The 17,827-nt window shown below is 33.1% G+C and overlaps 1 protein-coding gene across 3 annotated transcripts in view; it reads left to right on the top strand.

Moving 5' to 3' along the window:
* The window catches only part of ADGRL3 (adhesion G protein-coupled receptor L3), a 512,757-nt gene that overhangs the window by 80,501 nt on the left and 414,429 nt on the right, over positions 1 to 17,827 (top strand). For all 3 annotated transcript variants that reach the window (XM_047798807.1, XM_047798808.1, XM_047798809.1), the window contains one exon: positions 4,492 to 4,705. In XM_047798807.1, coding sequence (XP_047654763.1) covers positions 4,492 to 4,705 — 214 coding nt within the window. The remainder of the gene's footprint in view (positions 1 to 4,491; positions 4,706 to 17,827) is intronic.

The raw sequence follows: 17,827 nt of genomic DNA on the forward strand, positions 1-17,827 counted from the left end.
GCACATGGAAAAATGCTCATCATCACTGACTAGTAGAGAAATGCAAATCAAAACTACTGTGAGGTACTATTTCACATCAGTCAGAATAGCCATCATTAATGAGTCCACAAATAACAAATGCTAGTGAGGATGTGGAGAAAAGGGAACCCTCCTACACTAGTGGTAGGAATGTAAATTGGTACAATCACTATGGAAAACAGAATGGGGTTACCTCAGAAAACTAAATATAGAACTACTGTATGGCCCAGCAATCCCATTCTTGGGCATATATCCAGACAAAACTTTCCTTGAAAAAGACACATGCACCTGCATGTTCATTGCAGCACTATTCACAATAGCCAAGACATGGAAGCAACCTAAATGACCATCAGCAGATGAATGGATTAAAAAGATGTGGTATGTATAAAGAATAAAATACTGCTCATCTGTAAAAAAGAACAAAATAATGGCATTTGCAGCAACATGGATGGAACTAGAGACTCTCATACTAAGCATATTAAGTCAGAAAGAGAAAGGCAAATATCCTATGATCTCACTTACATCTGGAATATGATATATGCCACAGATGAACCTTTCCACAAAAAAGAAACTCATGGACTTGGAGATCAGATTTGTGGTTGCCAAGGGGGAGAAAAAAAGAGGGAGGGAGTGGGATAGACTGGGAATCTGGGGATAATAGATGCAAACTATTACATTTAGAGTGGATAGGCAATGATATCCTGCTGTATAGCACTGGGAACTATATCTAGTCACTTGTGATGGAACCTGGTGGAGGATAATATGAGAAAAAGAATGTGTATATAGGTGTGTGTGTGTGACTGGGTCATTTTGCTGTACAGTAGAAAGTGGACAGAACGCTGTAAACCAGCTATAATGGAAAAAATAAAAATCATTCTAAAATAAATTTAAAAGGGAACTCATGTCAAAAAGCTTTAATAAAAAAGGAACCAATCTTAAAAAAAAAAAAAAATGAATCAGAGCTAGTTCTCTTGTTGTTCATTCCCTGGTCAGGAGCACTTTAAATGAGGGATGCATTTGACATGGAACTTGGGCACCTCCTGAGGTTCTTGCTGTCTTTAGCTGTGAAGTTCAATTTCATTGGTGTCCCTTTGGCCCCATGGTCAGCGGGGAGGTCCAAAGTGCAGTATCCTACCAGACGTTTACCTGAGTTCACATCTAAAGATTTTCGAGTTTATCCAGCCAATATCTATTACACACCAAATAGGTGGCCCTCTCTTCCTGTTAAAATAGATAAACTCATGGAATCACAGTGGGAAGGAGCTCAAGAATATGCCTTCTTATCCCCATATTAGTTTTCCGTAGCCACTTCACAGGGTCCAGTGCTACATTACTCTGATAAAAAATATAATAGACAGTTTCACTATCTAACTTGCATTGAATTGTTGATATTTTCCATGTCTCAGTCTTTTCTCTAGTAACCAGAGTCCCTCCATTGTTATCATGATAACTGAATGGTAAACAAAATAACAACAAAAAACTTTTAACTTAAGCGTATTTTTCCACTGGACTTTGGTTGCTGATTAAAGCATTTAGCAATATGATTAAAAGTAATTTAAGTAGCTAATTAGATACTGTTATAGAATAGTTTCCAGTAATATATTGCTTTAAACAAAGCATTCATTATTTAGGAATGCAATTTATCACTGAGTTACTGGTGCAAATGCAATTATAAGTTAAATGGAGGAAAGCATCCACAAATCAACCCTGGTACCCTATAAAAAATTTCCATATCCATAGCTGTTGAATACTTCTTCTAGGGTCAAGAGAGATACATGGAAAATTTGGCCCTCCACATTTTAGTTGACTTTGCAACTGTCTAGTGTCTGATTCTAAATCATATTTTTGACAGTTAAAACCTGGATTAAAGCTATATTTGTGTACACATATTTTGACAAAACTGACTGATGAGTTTAATCAACCAAATTGTCCACTTAGTCAAACAAATGTTTTGACTGTATGATTTACTTATTTGTTTTTGTTTCTTTACTCAATTAACTTGTTTTTTTTTTTTTAACAATTTAACTTAATTGGTTAGGTTAACAAAATACAGCAAGATCAACTCAGTGTTTGGAAGCAGTTTCACTGTGATTTTTTTTTTTTAATGACTCTACGAAATTAAGAAACAAATCATCTCTTAGGAAATGCTCAAAAGTTTGCTGTAAAACATTCTGAAAAATTCTTGAAAAAATTTTCAGAACCCTTTATAAAAAAGCAAACAAAAAACATCTATGATTCCATTTAAATTGACTGAAATCATAAAACTGGATTCCCAAATTGGAACATTTTTTACTGCAATAATTTTCTTACTTAAAATACTATATACATTAATGAAGATGTTGAATGACAACCAGAATGGAATGAACTGTGCAGTGCAGCTTGAGTGACTTGCCTGGAAATTATGTGTGAGGTCTTCAGGACATTTATAGTTTTCCCAAAATAGTATACAAATGAGGTTAAAAACTAATGTCATTCTCAATTTTGAAATACAGGTATAGTTTTACAAACCAGATCAATATTTTCTCTAAGTTTTAAGTACAAAAAATATTTATAGTAATAAAATCTCCCTCTCCCATTCCCACTCTTTTTGCACTTTCTTGCTTGTCTCCTTCCTTCTTTGCTTCCCACATTTCATGCTTAGTAAAAAAAGCGTAAGAAAAATTGAATGTATTTATTTATACATTTTTATGTATGTGCACATTAGTAAGTAAATCAATCATCAATGCCAATTTATATCTATCACATAGAGATCTCTGTAATTAATGCTCTTGTGTGAAAGTCAACTTATTAGCTCTTTGGTAAATACTTAATTTCTGGAATTTCAATTACATGGTTTTAAAAGAAGACATGTTGAGATTGTACAATTAAATGTTTGACCATCTTCCAATAATGTACTGATTATGTTCACAATTATGAATGACAAAACTATTAGATCTGACTTGAAAAGATAGACAGTTTTCTGTATAAAAATGAAATATATATGCTCAACAGACATCTGAAACTAAACAGCAAACTAGAAAAACATAATTGCCACAAGTATAAAAAATAAGCTTTCAATTTCCTTGCTGTGCAAGGAACTTTAAAATAACCTATGCATACATGTAAGCAAGAAGTTCACAAATAAAATAAATATGGAACCTCAATAAACATATGAAAATATATTTCATTGTATAAATAAAATGGTGAAGAATAAAATAAAGATGATTTTATCATTTTTTGTCTATCACATTGTCAATATATAAAGGAATTAATAATATATAGTTTTGAAGAGGAAAGTACTGCTGGAGAAAGTGCCCAATTTGTTTTAAGTTTTTGAACACTTAGCTGTTCATATCGCCAAACTTCAAATATAATTACTGCTTCATCAGTTTCATTTGTAGAAATATACCATGAAATATATATACTATGAAATATATTTGGAATAATATATTTGTAAAATATTATAGGCAAATAACAGATATATTTATACTTCTCTGTAATATTATGATAAAAAAATACTGGGACATTTATAAATGTCCATTAAATGAGACCAATTAAATATACTATATATATATATATACATAAACACACACACACATATACACAAACACATATATATAATGCAGCCATTAAAAATCAGGGATACAAGGTAGAAATGAAAAAATTTCTAGCATATATTGTCAAATTAATAGGTAAAATAAGTCTAAGTATCAAACAATACCAAAGTATCAAACAGTATGTGTACTGTGAAACTACCTGATTAATAGTTACTTAAGTAAAATTAAAGGTGGGATCAAAATAAACATGCAGTGTTTATTTATTTTTTTCTGTAGAAAACTCTTATAGGAAAGTCACCACATTGTTAACTGGTTACCGCTTGACATTGGAGGGAAGGTGTGGGAAGGGAGCTGAAGGAAAACTTAATTTGTTTTCTATAAATCTGTTTTCTTAAAGAATAGTCACTATTTCTATAATTAACTCCTAAAAGACACTGATTATGTTAATTATTACTTGAAACAATGAATCTGTTTTAAATTTGAAATGCATTACTATATATATACATATATTTACACATATACATATATATACACACACACATACACACTCAAGAACAGTGCTGTTTTTTTTTTTGGTAATGGTTTTCATAAAAAAACAAGACACATAATATTCCTGAGATTCATCTGAAAATCTCATTCTACAAATTGTATGATATTCTGTATAGTCTGTACCTCACATACCAGCCAGTGTTTTAGAAAATCCAGGGTGCTTTTTTCCATTTATAAGGAAGAAAAAAAAAGTGTCAGATAAAGTTTTTAAGAAATAATTGTGGTATTAGACTTTTAAAAATCCTGTCAGGTTACTAAACTGAGAGCTATTCTATTTTTAGGTAAAATTATGAATCACATCGCTTTTTCCCTTGGTATTAGTATACCCCAGACAGGTACTTGCTTTGTAGGAAGCAGAGATGACTGATTTTCTTTTTCCTCCTGGTAGCTTTCAGCCGCGCTCCCATTCCGATGGCTGTGGTGCGCAGAGAGCTGTCCTGTGAGAGCTACCCCATAGAGCTCCGCTGTCCAGGAACAGATGTTATCATGATCGAGAGCGCCAACTATGGGAGGACCGACGACAAAATCTGTGACTCTGACCCCGCTCAGATGGAGAATATCCGATGCTATCTGCCTGATGCCTATAAGATTATGTCTCAAAGGTACGAATATCTTTTGTGCACTTAATATAAACTCAACATGCATCTGTGTGACATACTGAGTGTAGGTAAGAGCATAAATAATATTGTGTACTTTAGGATACTTTGAGCTACTTTTTCAACATCAAACTATTTTACATATTAAAATGCTGGTGCTAGAAATTACAGATGGCATTTGGAAAATATTAAAATGTATTAGATTATTCATTGTTTCGCGGTCTACTCTGTGTTCTATAGAACTGAGTTTACTAGTTAAACTAAGTTTATGTTTCAACGGTTTTCAAAAATAGAATTTTATAATTTCTCCAGAAATTACAGATTATTTTACTGCTAATGCTGTTTTCCATCAATGTAGAAAAAAGAGTAAAATATAAATAAACAATTTTATAACCATTAATCAAAATATACTAGAGATGATTATTTGGCCTTAGAAAGCAATAAAAAATTATTATTTTGATGTTTAGTATAGAAATTAATCCATTTAATATATTTAAACTATCTGATATATTAAATATATTAAAATATATTAAAATAATATAAATGAGGGTGCCATGAGATATCATTAGATAACTAAAAGATCTTTAATTTTAAAGAGACTAATCCAAAGAAATCCATACTATAGAATGTTTATATTAAACTTTCTTGATAAATTAGCTAAGTATTAAATCTCTCAATTATTCACTCATTATTGCTATGATTTATAAGAAATTAGTGACAAAGTCATCCATTCACTATAAGCCTTTGTACTTTCTGACTACTTGCTCACAAAGTAATTTTTAATTAATCAGGGAGTTCTGTCGTGGCGCAGCAGAAACGAATCCGACTAGGAACCATTATGTTGCATGTTGGATCCCTGGCCTTGCTCAGTTGGTTAAGGATCTGGCGTTGCATGAGAACTGTGGTGTACGTCACAGATGTGGCTAGGATCTGGCATGGCTGTGGCTGTGGCATAGGCCGGCAGCTGCAGCTGTGATTAGACCCCTAGCCTGGGAACCTCTAAATGCCGTGTGTGGCCCTAAAAGACAAAAAACAAAATAATACTACTAATAATTAATCAATAAATGATTTACTTAGTGAATTTGGTTTTTACTAGCATTTCCATTTAGGCACTTCTGTCTTTTGTTTCAGGATTTCTTAAAATATGGGGGAATCATAGCATATGTAAAAATAAACAAGTTGAATTATAAAAGCAAAAACAGATTTGAAGAATTGACTTTCTTGTGGCTTAAGAAAGCCTGTCTTATTTTAATCTTCTTGATATTTAAAATTCTGATATATACATATACATATATTCTTGTGTATGATAAATATATTGATAGCTAATATTTTTATAAATCACTGTTGTATAAATTCTTGAAAGAAATTATAACATGCCAGGATTATGACAATCAAGTCATCTGAGGAATCCTTGAAGGATAGCAATCTCAATGGGCAAATCTGAAGGCATTTGTTTGTCTATTTCTAAAATGCTGGCAAATGCTAAGGTGAGTGTTAATGAAAAATAAGATTTTAAACTTAGGGATTCTGTTTGGTTGCATTTGGTTTATCTTGTGTGGCTCTCTCATTCCTGTGTATCTGATTGACATACATACCGCCAACTATGATTCAATTCTCTGACATTATTCTTAAAGGAAGTCTAATGATTTTGTTGCACATAGATATTGTAATCATCTTTCAGGAGGGGTTTTCCATAAGTAGTATGGAATGAGCACCATGACTAAATTGTTATTTTATTTGTTTTAGTCAGACCACCAAACAGAGGGTTCTTCAGATTTCATTCAGGGTGTGAGTTGAGGAGGATTTTCTGCTTTTCTGTGATTTAAAATGTAGCAGAAGCATTAACTTCACTACCTCTTTGATCTCTATATGATTTTCACCCAAAGTGTCTTAATCCTTTCATTGATATTATTAACAGCTCCCAAAATAAGCCCTTAATCTTATAATTATTGCAAAAAATAGTTACAATAGATCCTCTGGAGCTATTGAGTTATATGGGATGCATCTATAAAGTGACAAATCTGCAGAGGAAAACTGTTTTAAGCACCCTGAGTAAATCATTTGTGCCAGCTCTCCTAGGGGGTTCTCAAGGAAGGATTGTCAGTTAGCTGAAATAACTGTGGTTATTTCTCCATGGAGGCAAGATACTAGCTTGTATTTGGACTGTTAAATGTACTACATTTACACGTGTCCAAAATAAATGCTTTGGCTCTTGGAGAGAAGAAATTTGGTTCCATTTTGTAAGCTCCCAGGAAATGGGAAGATCACATCCACCTGAGCTGCTTTTTAATGAGCTCTCACTTTCAAGCCAATGATAGCAGATTAAAGGATTCTCATAATTACTAATGAATACATCATATTAATTACTAATGGACATATATTAATTATGGTATGGTCAGTTTAAATGTGTTTGAATTTAAATCATATTCAAAAACATCTTTTTGTATTTCACATTATTATTGTGTTTTCTGTAATTTAACTTCTAGAAAGATACTGTATCTAAAATTTTTCATTATGTCTCTATAAGGGGGTATTATTAGGAAATACAAAAAAATTTATGTTGCACCACCTTCTTCATAACTTGCTTCAGTGTTATAAATTACATCATAAATTACATCAATGTCACAGGTAAGGACAGACAGGAAATGTTAATTCGTGCAGATGTTTGAATCCGCATTGAATGGACACATAAATAAAACTGTATACTAACATGTTAGTTAAGCGTGAAAAAATTAGGCGCTCGAATTGAAGATTGGGGACTTGAACTGAAAAAAGTATGACATGTAATTCCCACATTTTTCCCTCAATAGAACTATGTAATCTGATATTTGCTCTAGAGAAGCCAGTTTTTTTCATTGTCTTTCAGATGGAGCTTGGTGTTTTCACATCCTGTCATTCTGCCCCCATCCCTCTGTGTGTTCTGTGCTTTAGCTTTTTTTAATACTACTAACAGGCTTGCTAAAATTTATTTATCCTTTTTGGACCTTCTGATGTCACTCACTTATTATCATCTACATCCATCTTTATTATATCTAATCAACAAATTTTTCATGTCATAGACATCATAAAATATGATATATTACCGCATTTTAGACAATTGCCTTGTCTAAAGTAAATTGTAAAGGGCAGGCTTTCTGTTGATTTTACCTAAAACTAAGTCTGATATGGAATAATAAAATATATGTGTTTATATATATATAATAAAATATATGTATAAATGAAGAAATAAACATGCCACCCAATTTTGTCATGCCATTTAAAAGCTATCTTAGGAGTTCCTCTGTGGTGCAGTGGGTTAAGGATCTGGCATTGCTGTGGCTGTTACATAGGTTGCAGTTCCAGCTTGTATTCAATACCTGATCTAGGAAGTTCCATATGCCAAGGTGTGGCTGAAAAACAAACAAACAAAAAAGCTATCTTAGCTTTATTATCTGAGTTATTTTTGTTTCTTTTTATTTTATGTTTATACACTTCAAAGTTTAAAAAATAGTATCCTATAGCTTTGGAATATAAATATGAACAATGACTGTTGTCAGTTGATTACTGCAGAAATTTTACATTTTGAATGCAGATACAAAATTTTTTGCTTCAGTGTTATAAAATATAAAATTTTACATTTTTTCATTCAGATATTAATGAAAATATGTCCATTTTTTAATTCCACGAATACCTGAAAGTCTATGATGTGAAGTTCACCATGACAATTAACTCTGGGGTTTGGTGGTTAGATAAGCCAGGCATGGTTTCTGCACATGAAATTATAGTTTTTTGGCTGCTAAAAAAAAAGCTCTATATCATTTGTTCTGTAATTTATTTTCAGCCCATTTATATTTGTTGAAGGGTTCAATACAAGAAGGAAAACTCTTTCACCTAGATGATATTAGGGATTGTTGACTGAGGAGGAAGTGTTAGGCTGCTCCTGGAAGGATCGCAGAAGAGAACAATGTTTTAGATGTTAGTTAAAGAAGTGGATGGACACCAAAAAGAACATGGTGGAGCAGCTTTTCTTCATCAACCCTCACCCTTATTTGTCATGGCTTCTCAAGCTTATTGGTGTCTGGTCAGCACTGTGTAATCCTTCTAGATCCTCTTCCACAGGTGCCTGATGCCAGCCTCCACTACCAACCATCCTTATAGTCAGTGTACATGCTCTTATGATACCTTAATAATTCAATGATAAATTAGCTTGAATGCATTCCCTTATCAATAAAATTGCCTACCAGTCCCCATCTTATAAGTTGGACATAAATTTCACCTAAATGTGGGTAGTTTGAATATCGCATATTATGACATCCCCATACCACTTTTTTAATGATAAATATTTTAAATATGTCACACAACAGCCTTGCTTTACATAGAATTGCCCATATTTTTAAGTTGAAAAGGAATTTTGAGCAAGAATATATATATGTATATGAATTACACTTATTTATTGAGGTATAGTATATATACTGAGAATTGCACACATTGTAAGTGTACACCTCAATGGATTTTCAAAAATCAAGCTCATCCAACTAACAACCAAGTGAAGACACAGAACATTAAGGGCACCTCAGACACACCACCCTGTGCTCTGTACCAGCCATAGAAATGCTCCTATTGGACTTTCCATCACTTTAAGTTAATTTTGCCCATTTTGTAAATTAAATAAATGGATTCATAGTGTATATACTTTTTGGTTTCTGGCTTCTCTTATTCAGGATATTCATTTTTAAAATATACCTTCATTGTAGCACTTTTATATATCATATAATTCACCCATTTCAAGTATACTCTTGGTAAATTTACCACACACTGCAGTTATCACTACTGTGAATCAATTTTAAAACATTTATATCACCGCAGTGAGAGTCTGCATACTGATTGTTGTTAACTCCCATTTCCTTCCCCACCCTAGGCAAGGACTACTCTATTTCAGTCTCTATAGCTATCCTTAATGCATTATTTTTAAAGCTAAAACCTGAATATTTGAAATCAAGTTAGATTTAGTGGGTGTTTCAGTCGGGATATTATCAAAGAAATATGAGCAGTTATTTCTGAAGGCATGGACATAAATATATTGTTTGCCTTTTGAATTATCTTGGACTCAAAGATCATGAATTGAGACATTTAAAAAAAATACTGTTTAGAGTTTTCTACGAAGGGAAGATGTTAAATGTCTAAAATAGGAGTATTTTTTTTCTGTTTAAATGAGTGAATTAAGTTTTACTTTTGATCTCCCAGCAACATTTTAGCATATCCCTCATTTTTACGTGCCATAGTCATATCAGGAACATGCGGGGGGAAAAAAAGAGGCAGGGAGAGAGAGAGGGAATTGTTTCTCATCTTCCTGAAAAAGTTGTTTCAGTTTATATGGGTACCACTGCAGGGCATTTTACAGCATAGAAAAAGGTCTTGTTTTTGCCATATCCAATCCTGGTGAAGTTAAGAACTCTTCCAATAGCAGCAGAAGAAATGGCAGTGGAGTTTTTGTATGTATGTAGCTGAGTCATTGTTCTGTGATAACTGTGTGTATAGACATGAATTTTTCAATGTGAGTATACTCCTTTGCTCCTTTTACACACTTTTTTATGTTACATCTTGTACTTCTCTTATGAATTATAACAGATCAAAAATAATCCTTCATTTTAGGAACTTTTCCATTGATTTATATTCTAATGCAATAAAATGAGTGAAAGAACAGATAAGCATAGAAACTAGAACTCATTTCCTTAAGTAATACTGTTTTTATGCATGTTTGTTAAGAAAACACAAAGAAAAGTGGGGCAGGAAATGGAAGAAAGAAGGGAGAGAGAAAACTCCCACTGCCAAAGTCCAAAAGTAGAAAATAGGGAGGGACTGGTAAGTTTCTGTCTGGAAAACATTCATCTCTTGCTTTCTAATATTTTGTCCCAGTTTAAACTTGAGAATGTACATTTGATAATATTCTACAAAAATACTTCCTAGTATTCCTATTAATTTACTTTTGAATGAAATTGTCACCTATGTATAGTTTGAAATTTAAAAATTTAGTTAATGATTCAAACATTTCAGGATAGTTTAGGATTATAGTTAAAGGGAGTTGGGCTGGCTGTCTCTTATAGGCACCTTGGAGAGAATTAACCCTTTGTGCAGCTATTCTCTAAGCATCATTTATGGAAATTCAGAAACCCCAAGTCCTTTCTGGGGATTCTACAGGGTCAAACCTATGTTCATAAAAATACTGACATAGTATTTGCCTTTTTCATTGTATTTGACGTAGACGTTGATGCTGCAAAAACAGTAGTAGGTAAAACTGCCAGCATCTTAGCAGGGATGAAGGCAGTAGCAACAATACATTTTTAAAAATATCTCAGTTGTTTTAATTTCCAATATGTTAAATATCAATAGATAAAACTCACATAAACTGATAGTCTCTGTGTATCTTAATAACTTTAAGTATTAAAGAGGTCATCAGACAAAAACTTAAAAATTGATGATTTAAGTTATTTTTCATTTTACTCATTAGTGATTTTTTATCCTCATTATTTTTGTGTTGAGTAATATTTTGCTTATTTTTAAAATATCTAGACTTTTTCTATGAGTGAATTATTTTTGAAGGAAAGAATATTTGTATGTTATATAGTAGCCTCAGCTAATATAGAACTAAATGAGAATTAGATCCATTGCTGGAAAATTACAAACATCATTTTCTGTCCAGACCACTCACATGATTGGTCTTTCAAAAAATTATAAAAACCTGCTTAAAGTAAAAAATATGAGTTCCTGCGGTGGCACAGTGAGTTAAGGATCTGGCATTGCCTCTGAAGCAGCTCAGGTCAGTGCTGAGGCACTACTTCGATCCCCAGCCTGGCACAGTGGGTTAAAGATGTGGTGTTGCCACAGCTGTGGTACAGATTGCAGCCACAGCTTGTATTCAGTCTCTGGCCCAGGAACTTCCCTATGACGTGGGTGCAGTCAAAAATTTAAACAATTAAAAGATAAAGTGATTAAAACATTAGAAACTTAGAATATCTAATTTTAAAATGAAAAACGCTACACAGGTTAATAAGTATGGTTTTGGGGGAGGGGAGAGACAGCCCTTCCATGATATTATTCTCAACACAAATATGTTGGAGGAACTAAATTGATAAGTGTGTACAATGGGAAAAATAGTTTTCATTTTAATGTGTCAGTTATGTCAATTTTCTTTTTGAAGAACAGTCTTGTAAAAACAGTGTTTAAGAAAGTTTGGGCATCTGTTTCCTGGCATTCTTTATATTTTCTGAGTTCCTTTTAATTTAGCAATATTAGCAATAATTCCAGGGCCTGTAGCCATTAGTAAATGCATTGGCAAACAAACTAAACAAAATAAACCTTTAAAAACCCTCAATAAAAGTAGAGTGAGAATGATAGATTTACCTGGAATTTGTCCTGTTTCACCTTTGATTTATAAAACAAAAGAATTATTTTTTTCATTCATAGTTTACGATCATCATAGATGTTTCCCCACCTCTAGCTTTTTAGAAATTTTACATTCTGTGGTCAGAATGTAGGACTTGACATCTTGTATAAAATGTTTAGAAGATATTACCAGGGGAGTAAAGATAAGAAGTTTCTGAAAATTAGAGGATATAGGATAAAAATACTGAAGCAATTATCTTGAGTATAGCTTAAATTCAAATGGAAAAGAACTAAGCGGATTTGGAACATGAATGCTGTCACTGATTAATTGGCTATCACTGGACTCTGGAGGAAAATAAGTGATATTTAGCAGATATTCGGAATATATACTTCAATTTCTCCTTCATTACAATGATTTTAAGGATTGCTGATGGAGTTCCCATCATGGCTCAGCAGAAACGAATCTGACTAGGTTCCATAAGGACATAGGTTTGATCTCTGGCCTCACAAAGTGGGTTAAGGATGTAGTGTTGCCATGAGCTGTGGTGTAGGTCACATATCTGGCTCATATCTGGCATTGTTGTGGCTTTTGTGTAGTCAGGTAACTATGGCTCCAATTTGATCCCTAGCTGGGGAATTTCCATATGCCATATGTGGGTGCAGCCTAAAAAGACAAAAATAAACAAACAAACAAATAAGCAACATTGTTGAGGATATTGGGGGAGTGGCTTTAAAAGTATTTTGACTGCCTTTCATTTTCCTTTTTTTTTTTTTGATGAAGAGGCTAAGTATTTACACAACATTAAGAAATTTACCTCAACTTACTTACTTATTATAAGATGATGCAGACACATATGCTTTCTTTGACTTCAAAGTCCATAATTCTCTCACCATGCTTTTTTTTCTTCTTCTAAGGCACCAAGAATTTTTTTTCTTGTTTTAATTGAAGTATAGTTGATTCATAATATTGTTAGTTTCAGGTGAACAGTAAAGTAATTCAGTTATGTATATGTTTATTGTTACATTATTCTCCATTATGGGTTATTAGAAGATATTGAATACTGTTCCTTGTGTTATATAAATCCTTGTTGCTTATCTATTTTGTGTATAGTAGTTTGTATCTGTTAATCTCATACTTCTGATTTCTCCCCCTACTCTCCCCTTTGGTAACCATAAATTTGATTTCTAAGTTTGAATCTATTTCCGTTTTGTATATGGATTCATTTGTGTTATTTTTTAGATTCCACATATATGTGATATTATATAATATTTGTCTTTGACTTCCATCCTTCACTATGTTAATCTCTAGATCCATTCATGTTGCTGCAAATAGCAGTATTTCATTCTTCATTATGGCTGAGTAATATTCCATTGTGTGTTTGTGTGTGTGCGTGTGTGTGTGTGTCATATCTTATTTATCCATTCATCTGTTGATGGCCATTTAGGTTGCTTCCCTATCTTGGCTATTGTATATATTTCTGCCGTTAACATTGTGGTGCATGAGTCTTTTTGAATATTTGAGTTTTTATCTTTGCCAGATATATGCCCAAGAGTGGGATTGCTGGGTCATATTTTCATTCTATTTTTAGTTTAGTTTTTTTTTTTCCTTGTCCTTATGCCTATTCTAGGGCCCCTCCCGCGGCACATGGAGGTTCCCAGGCTAGGGGTCGAATCAGAGCTGTAGCCGCTGGCCTACGCCAGAGCCACAGCAACATGGGATCCGAGCCAAGTCTGCAACCTATACCACAGTTCATGGCAATGCTGGATCCTTAACCCACTGAGCAAGGCCAGGGATTTAACCCGCAACCTCATGGTTCCTAAGTGGAGTCGTTAACCCCTGAGCCACAACAGGAATTCCTCTAATTTTAGTTTTTTAAGGAAACTTGGAACCATTCTCCATAGTGGTAGTACCAATTTACATTCCTACCAACAGTGTAGGAGTTCCCTTTTCTCTGCACCCTCTCCATTTATTATTTGTAAACTTTTTGATTATGGCCATTCTGACAAGTGTGAGGTGATAGCTCATTGAGGTTTTAATTTGCATTTCTCTGATAATTTATGATGCACTGAGATATTTTTTGTCACAAGAAATAGTCTTTCAGAGTCCCCATCATGGCTCAGTGGTTAATGAACCCAACTAGGAACCAGGAGGTTGCAGGTTTGATCCCTGGCCTCGCTCAGTGGGTTAAGGATCCCATGTTGCTGTGAGCTGTGGTGTAGGTTGCAGATGCGGCACAGATCTGGCATTGCTGTGGCTCTGGCACAGGCTGGCAGCTACAGCTCCGATTGGACCCCTAGCCTGGGAACCTCCATATGCTTCGGGTGTGGCCCTAGCAAAGACAAAACAAAAAATAGTCTTTCACTTTTTTAATAAATCAGAAAAATCAATTGAAATATTCAAATCCATTCACATTTTATGTAATTCAATATGTTGGTCAAACAAGAATAGGAATTTAATGAAAGCAACCTTACAAAATTGATCAATGTAGCCATTTAGTTTGTCTTTAGGAAAATACCCCTTCTTGCTTTCTGATTTCACCTTTATCTAGAGTTGTAACATCTAGGATATTTTGAACTTGAATAAATAGGAAGCATATTCTGTTGTTATTAATAATAATACCTGTTAGCATGTATTGTGTGCTTTTTATTTGCCATAAACAAATAATTTACCTTTCATTATCTCATTTATTCCTCTCAATAACACTAAGAAATACACATTTTTATCTCTCCCACTATACTAATAAGTAATTAAAACACATAGAAATTAACTTGATAAAGAATTTATTTTAAGCCAATACATTGCCTTATTTGAGGAATTTGGAGGTTTATTTACCCCAAGGATGATGAAATGGTAAAGTTTTAAGATTCATTGAAAACAGTGCTTCTGGAGTTCCCGTCGTGGCTCAGTGGTTAACGAATCCGACTAGGAACCATTAAGGTTGCGCCTTCTGTCCCTGGCCTTGCTCAGTGGGTTAAGGATCCGGCGTTGCCGTGAGCTGTGGTGTAGGTCGCAGATGCGACTCGGATCCCACGTTGCTGTGGCCCTGGCATAGGCTGGTGGTTACAGCTCCGATTCAGCCCCTAGCCTGGGAACCTCCATATGCCGCTGGAGGGGCCCAAGAAATGGCAAAAGAAAAAAAAAAAAAGACGAAAACAGTGCTCCTGATTATGACCATGATGGTGAGAGAAGTAACTCATTTCCTCTCATGGAAACACTTAACCAAATACTAGATTGGTTTGGCTCAGGTTTTATTAATATCCTGTTACAGTCATGCATGCATTTTCATTATTAATATTTTTGATAGAAATAATGTAATTGTTGTGAATCAGGAATTTTGCAGCCTCTCAATCCCTTTTTATTTGAATCAACTATGTTTATAAGGTGTTTTGTATAATATTATGCTTCTTGGGAAAACATGCATGGGTATAACAAAACTGATTGTTTACTAAATAGTCCAGTTATAACCATATATAAGCAGTATTTTTGAGAACTTTGTATGAGCCAAACAGTGTTCCAAGTACTTTACATGAATTAACTCATTTAATTCTTCCTTTACTCCTGAGAAATGAATATTATTGTCATCCTTCCTTTACTGAAAGGGAAACTAAAGCACAGAGAGTTTAATTAATATCCCAAAGTTATATAGTTGCATGGCAAAGGTGCAGTTTTAACCTGGGAAATCTGGCTACAAAATCCATGATAACTACTACAACCTATTGCCTAGAGTGCTTTGTCTAAAATATGTGCTATTTGTAATAAAAGGATTAACCCAGGAGACAAGGATGAACCAGTCACTATTCCTAAAAAGAAAGTACACATATGTGTGTGTATGTACAGTGTTAGTAGTTGGTTGCCATATTCACATATAAATAATGAAAACATGACATGAAGCTTGTTCAATTATATGGCATTTATTTTCTGCCTTAAGATAAGTTTTCAGGAAAAATCACTCAAGTATGGATGATATAATTGTTAGTAAAAAAAATTGAAACTGGATTTTGTAATTTTTTTAATGTTTTAGAGTTTAAACAATTTTCTATAGGAGTACTTCAATAAAGGTGAACTTACTAGTAATAATGGGGAATAAGTTGATATTTGTATGGTGTATGGAAAAAATAGATATCACTTAATGTACCAACTTTAGAACAGTGAGTTAGAAACTAAATACATCACAATGTACTATGAAATGCTTGTAAGTGAGAAAATGTATCATGCTGGCCTTTTGTAATCAAACTTGAATATAAGTAACAGGGAACATTAAAATTTTTAATGTTTCATGTAACGACATTTATATAGCATAGATCTTTATAAAGCTTTTGATAAGTGTTATAAAAAAAGAAACAAGATCTTTATTTGTACTAATGTATGGTAACTTTATTTTAATAGAAAGTTTTATTCGTATTTAGTATTTCCATTTTATTTTTCATTGCCTGACAGATTGTGCTGAAAACAAATGGTCAACTTGCCTCCATGCATACTCTATTAGACACAGGTTTTAACTAATTTATCGTTTCTTTATTATTAAGAATATGATTAAATAAAGTATAGTTAATAAACTACTCTTGCATAATATATTTTGAATTTTCCCATTGTGTGTTGGGATGATTAAATTAACTGTAAGAAAAATGTTATATCCTAAGGTATTGGGGAATAATCATTAATCTAATATTTCTTAATAGAAAAAATACATTAATTGATACCTCTTTCTGTAGATTTGATATTTACTTTTTCACATGTGTTTCAGGAAAATATGTAAATCATATTTATACATAGCTAGGCTTGCCAAGTTGTAAAAGCAAAATATTTTTTTTTCATGCATATGTGCTGATTTCCTTATATAAATATTTGTTTAAGTGCTTTGGCTCAAAAAGACTTAGGTCTTTCCAAAAATGCTAGTACCAATGACTATTAGTACTATCAACCTTGTGAAAATAAACATTTGGAGCTCTTTCTTGCACTTCTTAGTGTATTGAGGAATGAATACTTGGAAAAGAATACAATTCTACAAAAATATTACAATATAGAAAGAGAAATGCATGTTTTATTTTATCTTTTAATTAATTTATTTATTTTTTGCTTTTTAGGGCTGCACCTGCAGCATATGGAGGTTCCCAGGCTAGGGGTTGAATCAGAGCTGTAGCTGCTGGCCTACACCACAGCCACAGCAATGCAGGATCCGAGCCTTGTCTGTGACCTGCACCACAGCTCATTGGCAACTCTGGATCCTTAACCCACTGACAAGGCCAGTGATCAAAACTGTGTCCTCATGGATGCTAGTCAGATTCGTTAACTGCTGAACCTTGATGGGAAAGCCAAGAGAAAAACCATATTTTAAAATTAATTTAAAAAGGCATTGCAAATAGCTATTTAATACAATATCACCTTTGTAAATAAACATGTACCTATACTTTCAAAAAAGTAATAAAAAAGACAAGAGATGGTTATTAAAAAAGGAGGAAACTATGGGTTTGAAGGTGACTAGATGATAATTAATCTTAAAAAGAACGTTTTCAGCTAAAATTATTGTTGTTGAATTATTTAGAGACACATTGAAGTTCCCAAACCTTCACCACTGATCTAAACAACTCTGTACATCTTAGATTTAATAAGTATACTCCTATAGATTTGAATTTATCAAATACAGTATAGTAGTGTTATATGAAAGATTTATGACTCTTCTACCAATAAGAACATCTTATCAAAGACAGTATTCTAATATTATCTCCTTATTTTTTATTTCATAATAATAGTTTTTGTTTTAATTT

This window comes from Phacochoerus africanus, chromosome 10 (assembly GCF_016906955.1).
Source record: "Phacochoerus africanus isolate WHEZ1 chromosome 10, ROS_Pafr_v1, whole genome shotgun sequence".
Classification (NCBI taxonomy): domain Eukaryota; kingdom Metazoa; phylum Chordata; class Mammalia; order Artiodactyla; family Suidae; genus Phacochoerus; species Phacochoerus africanus.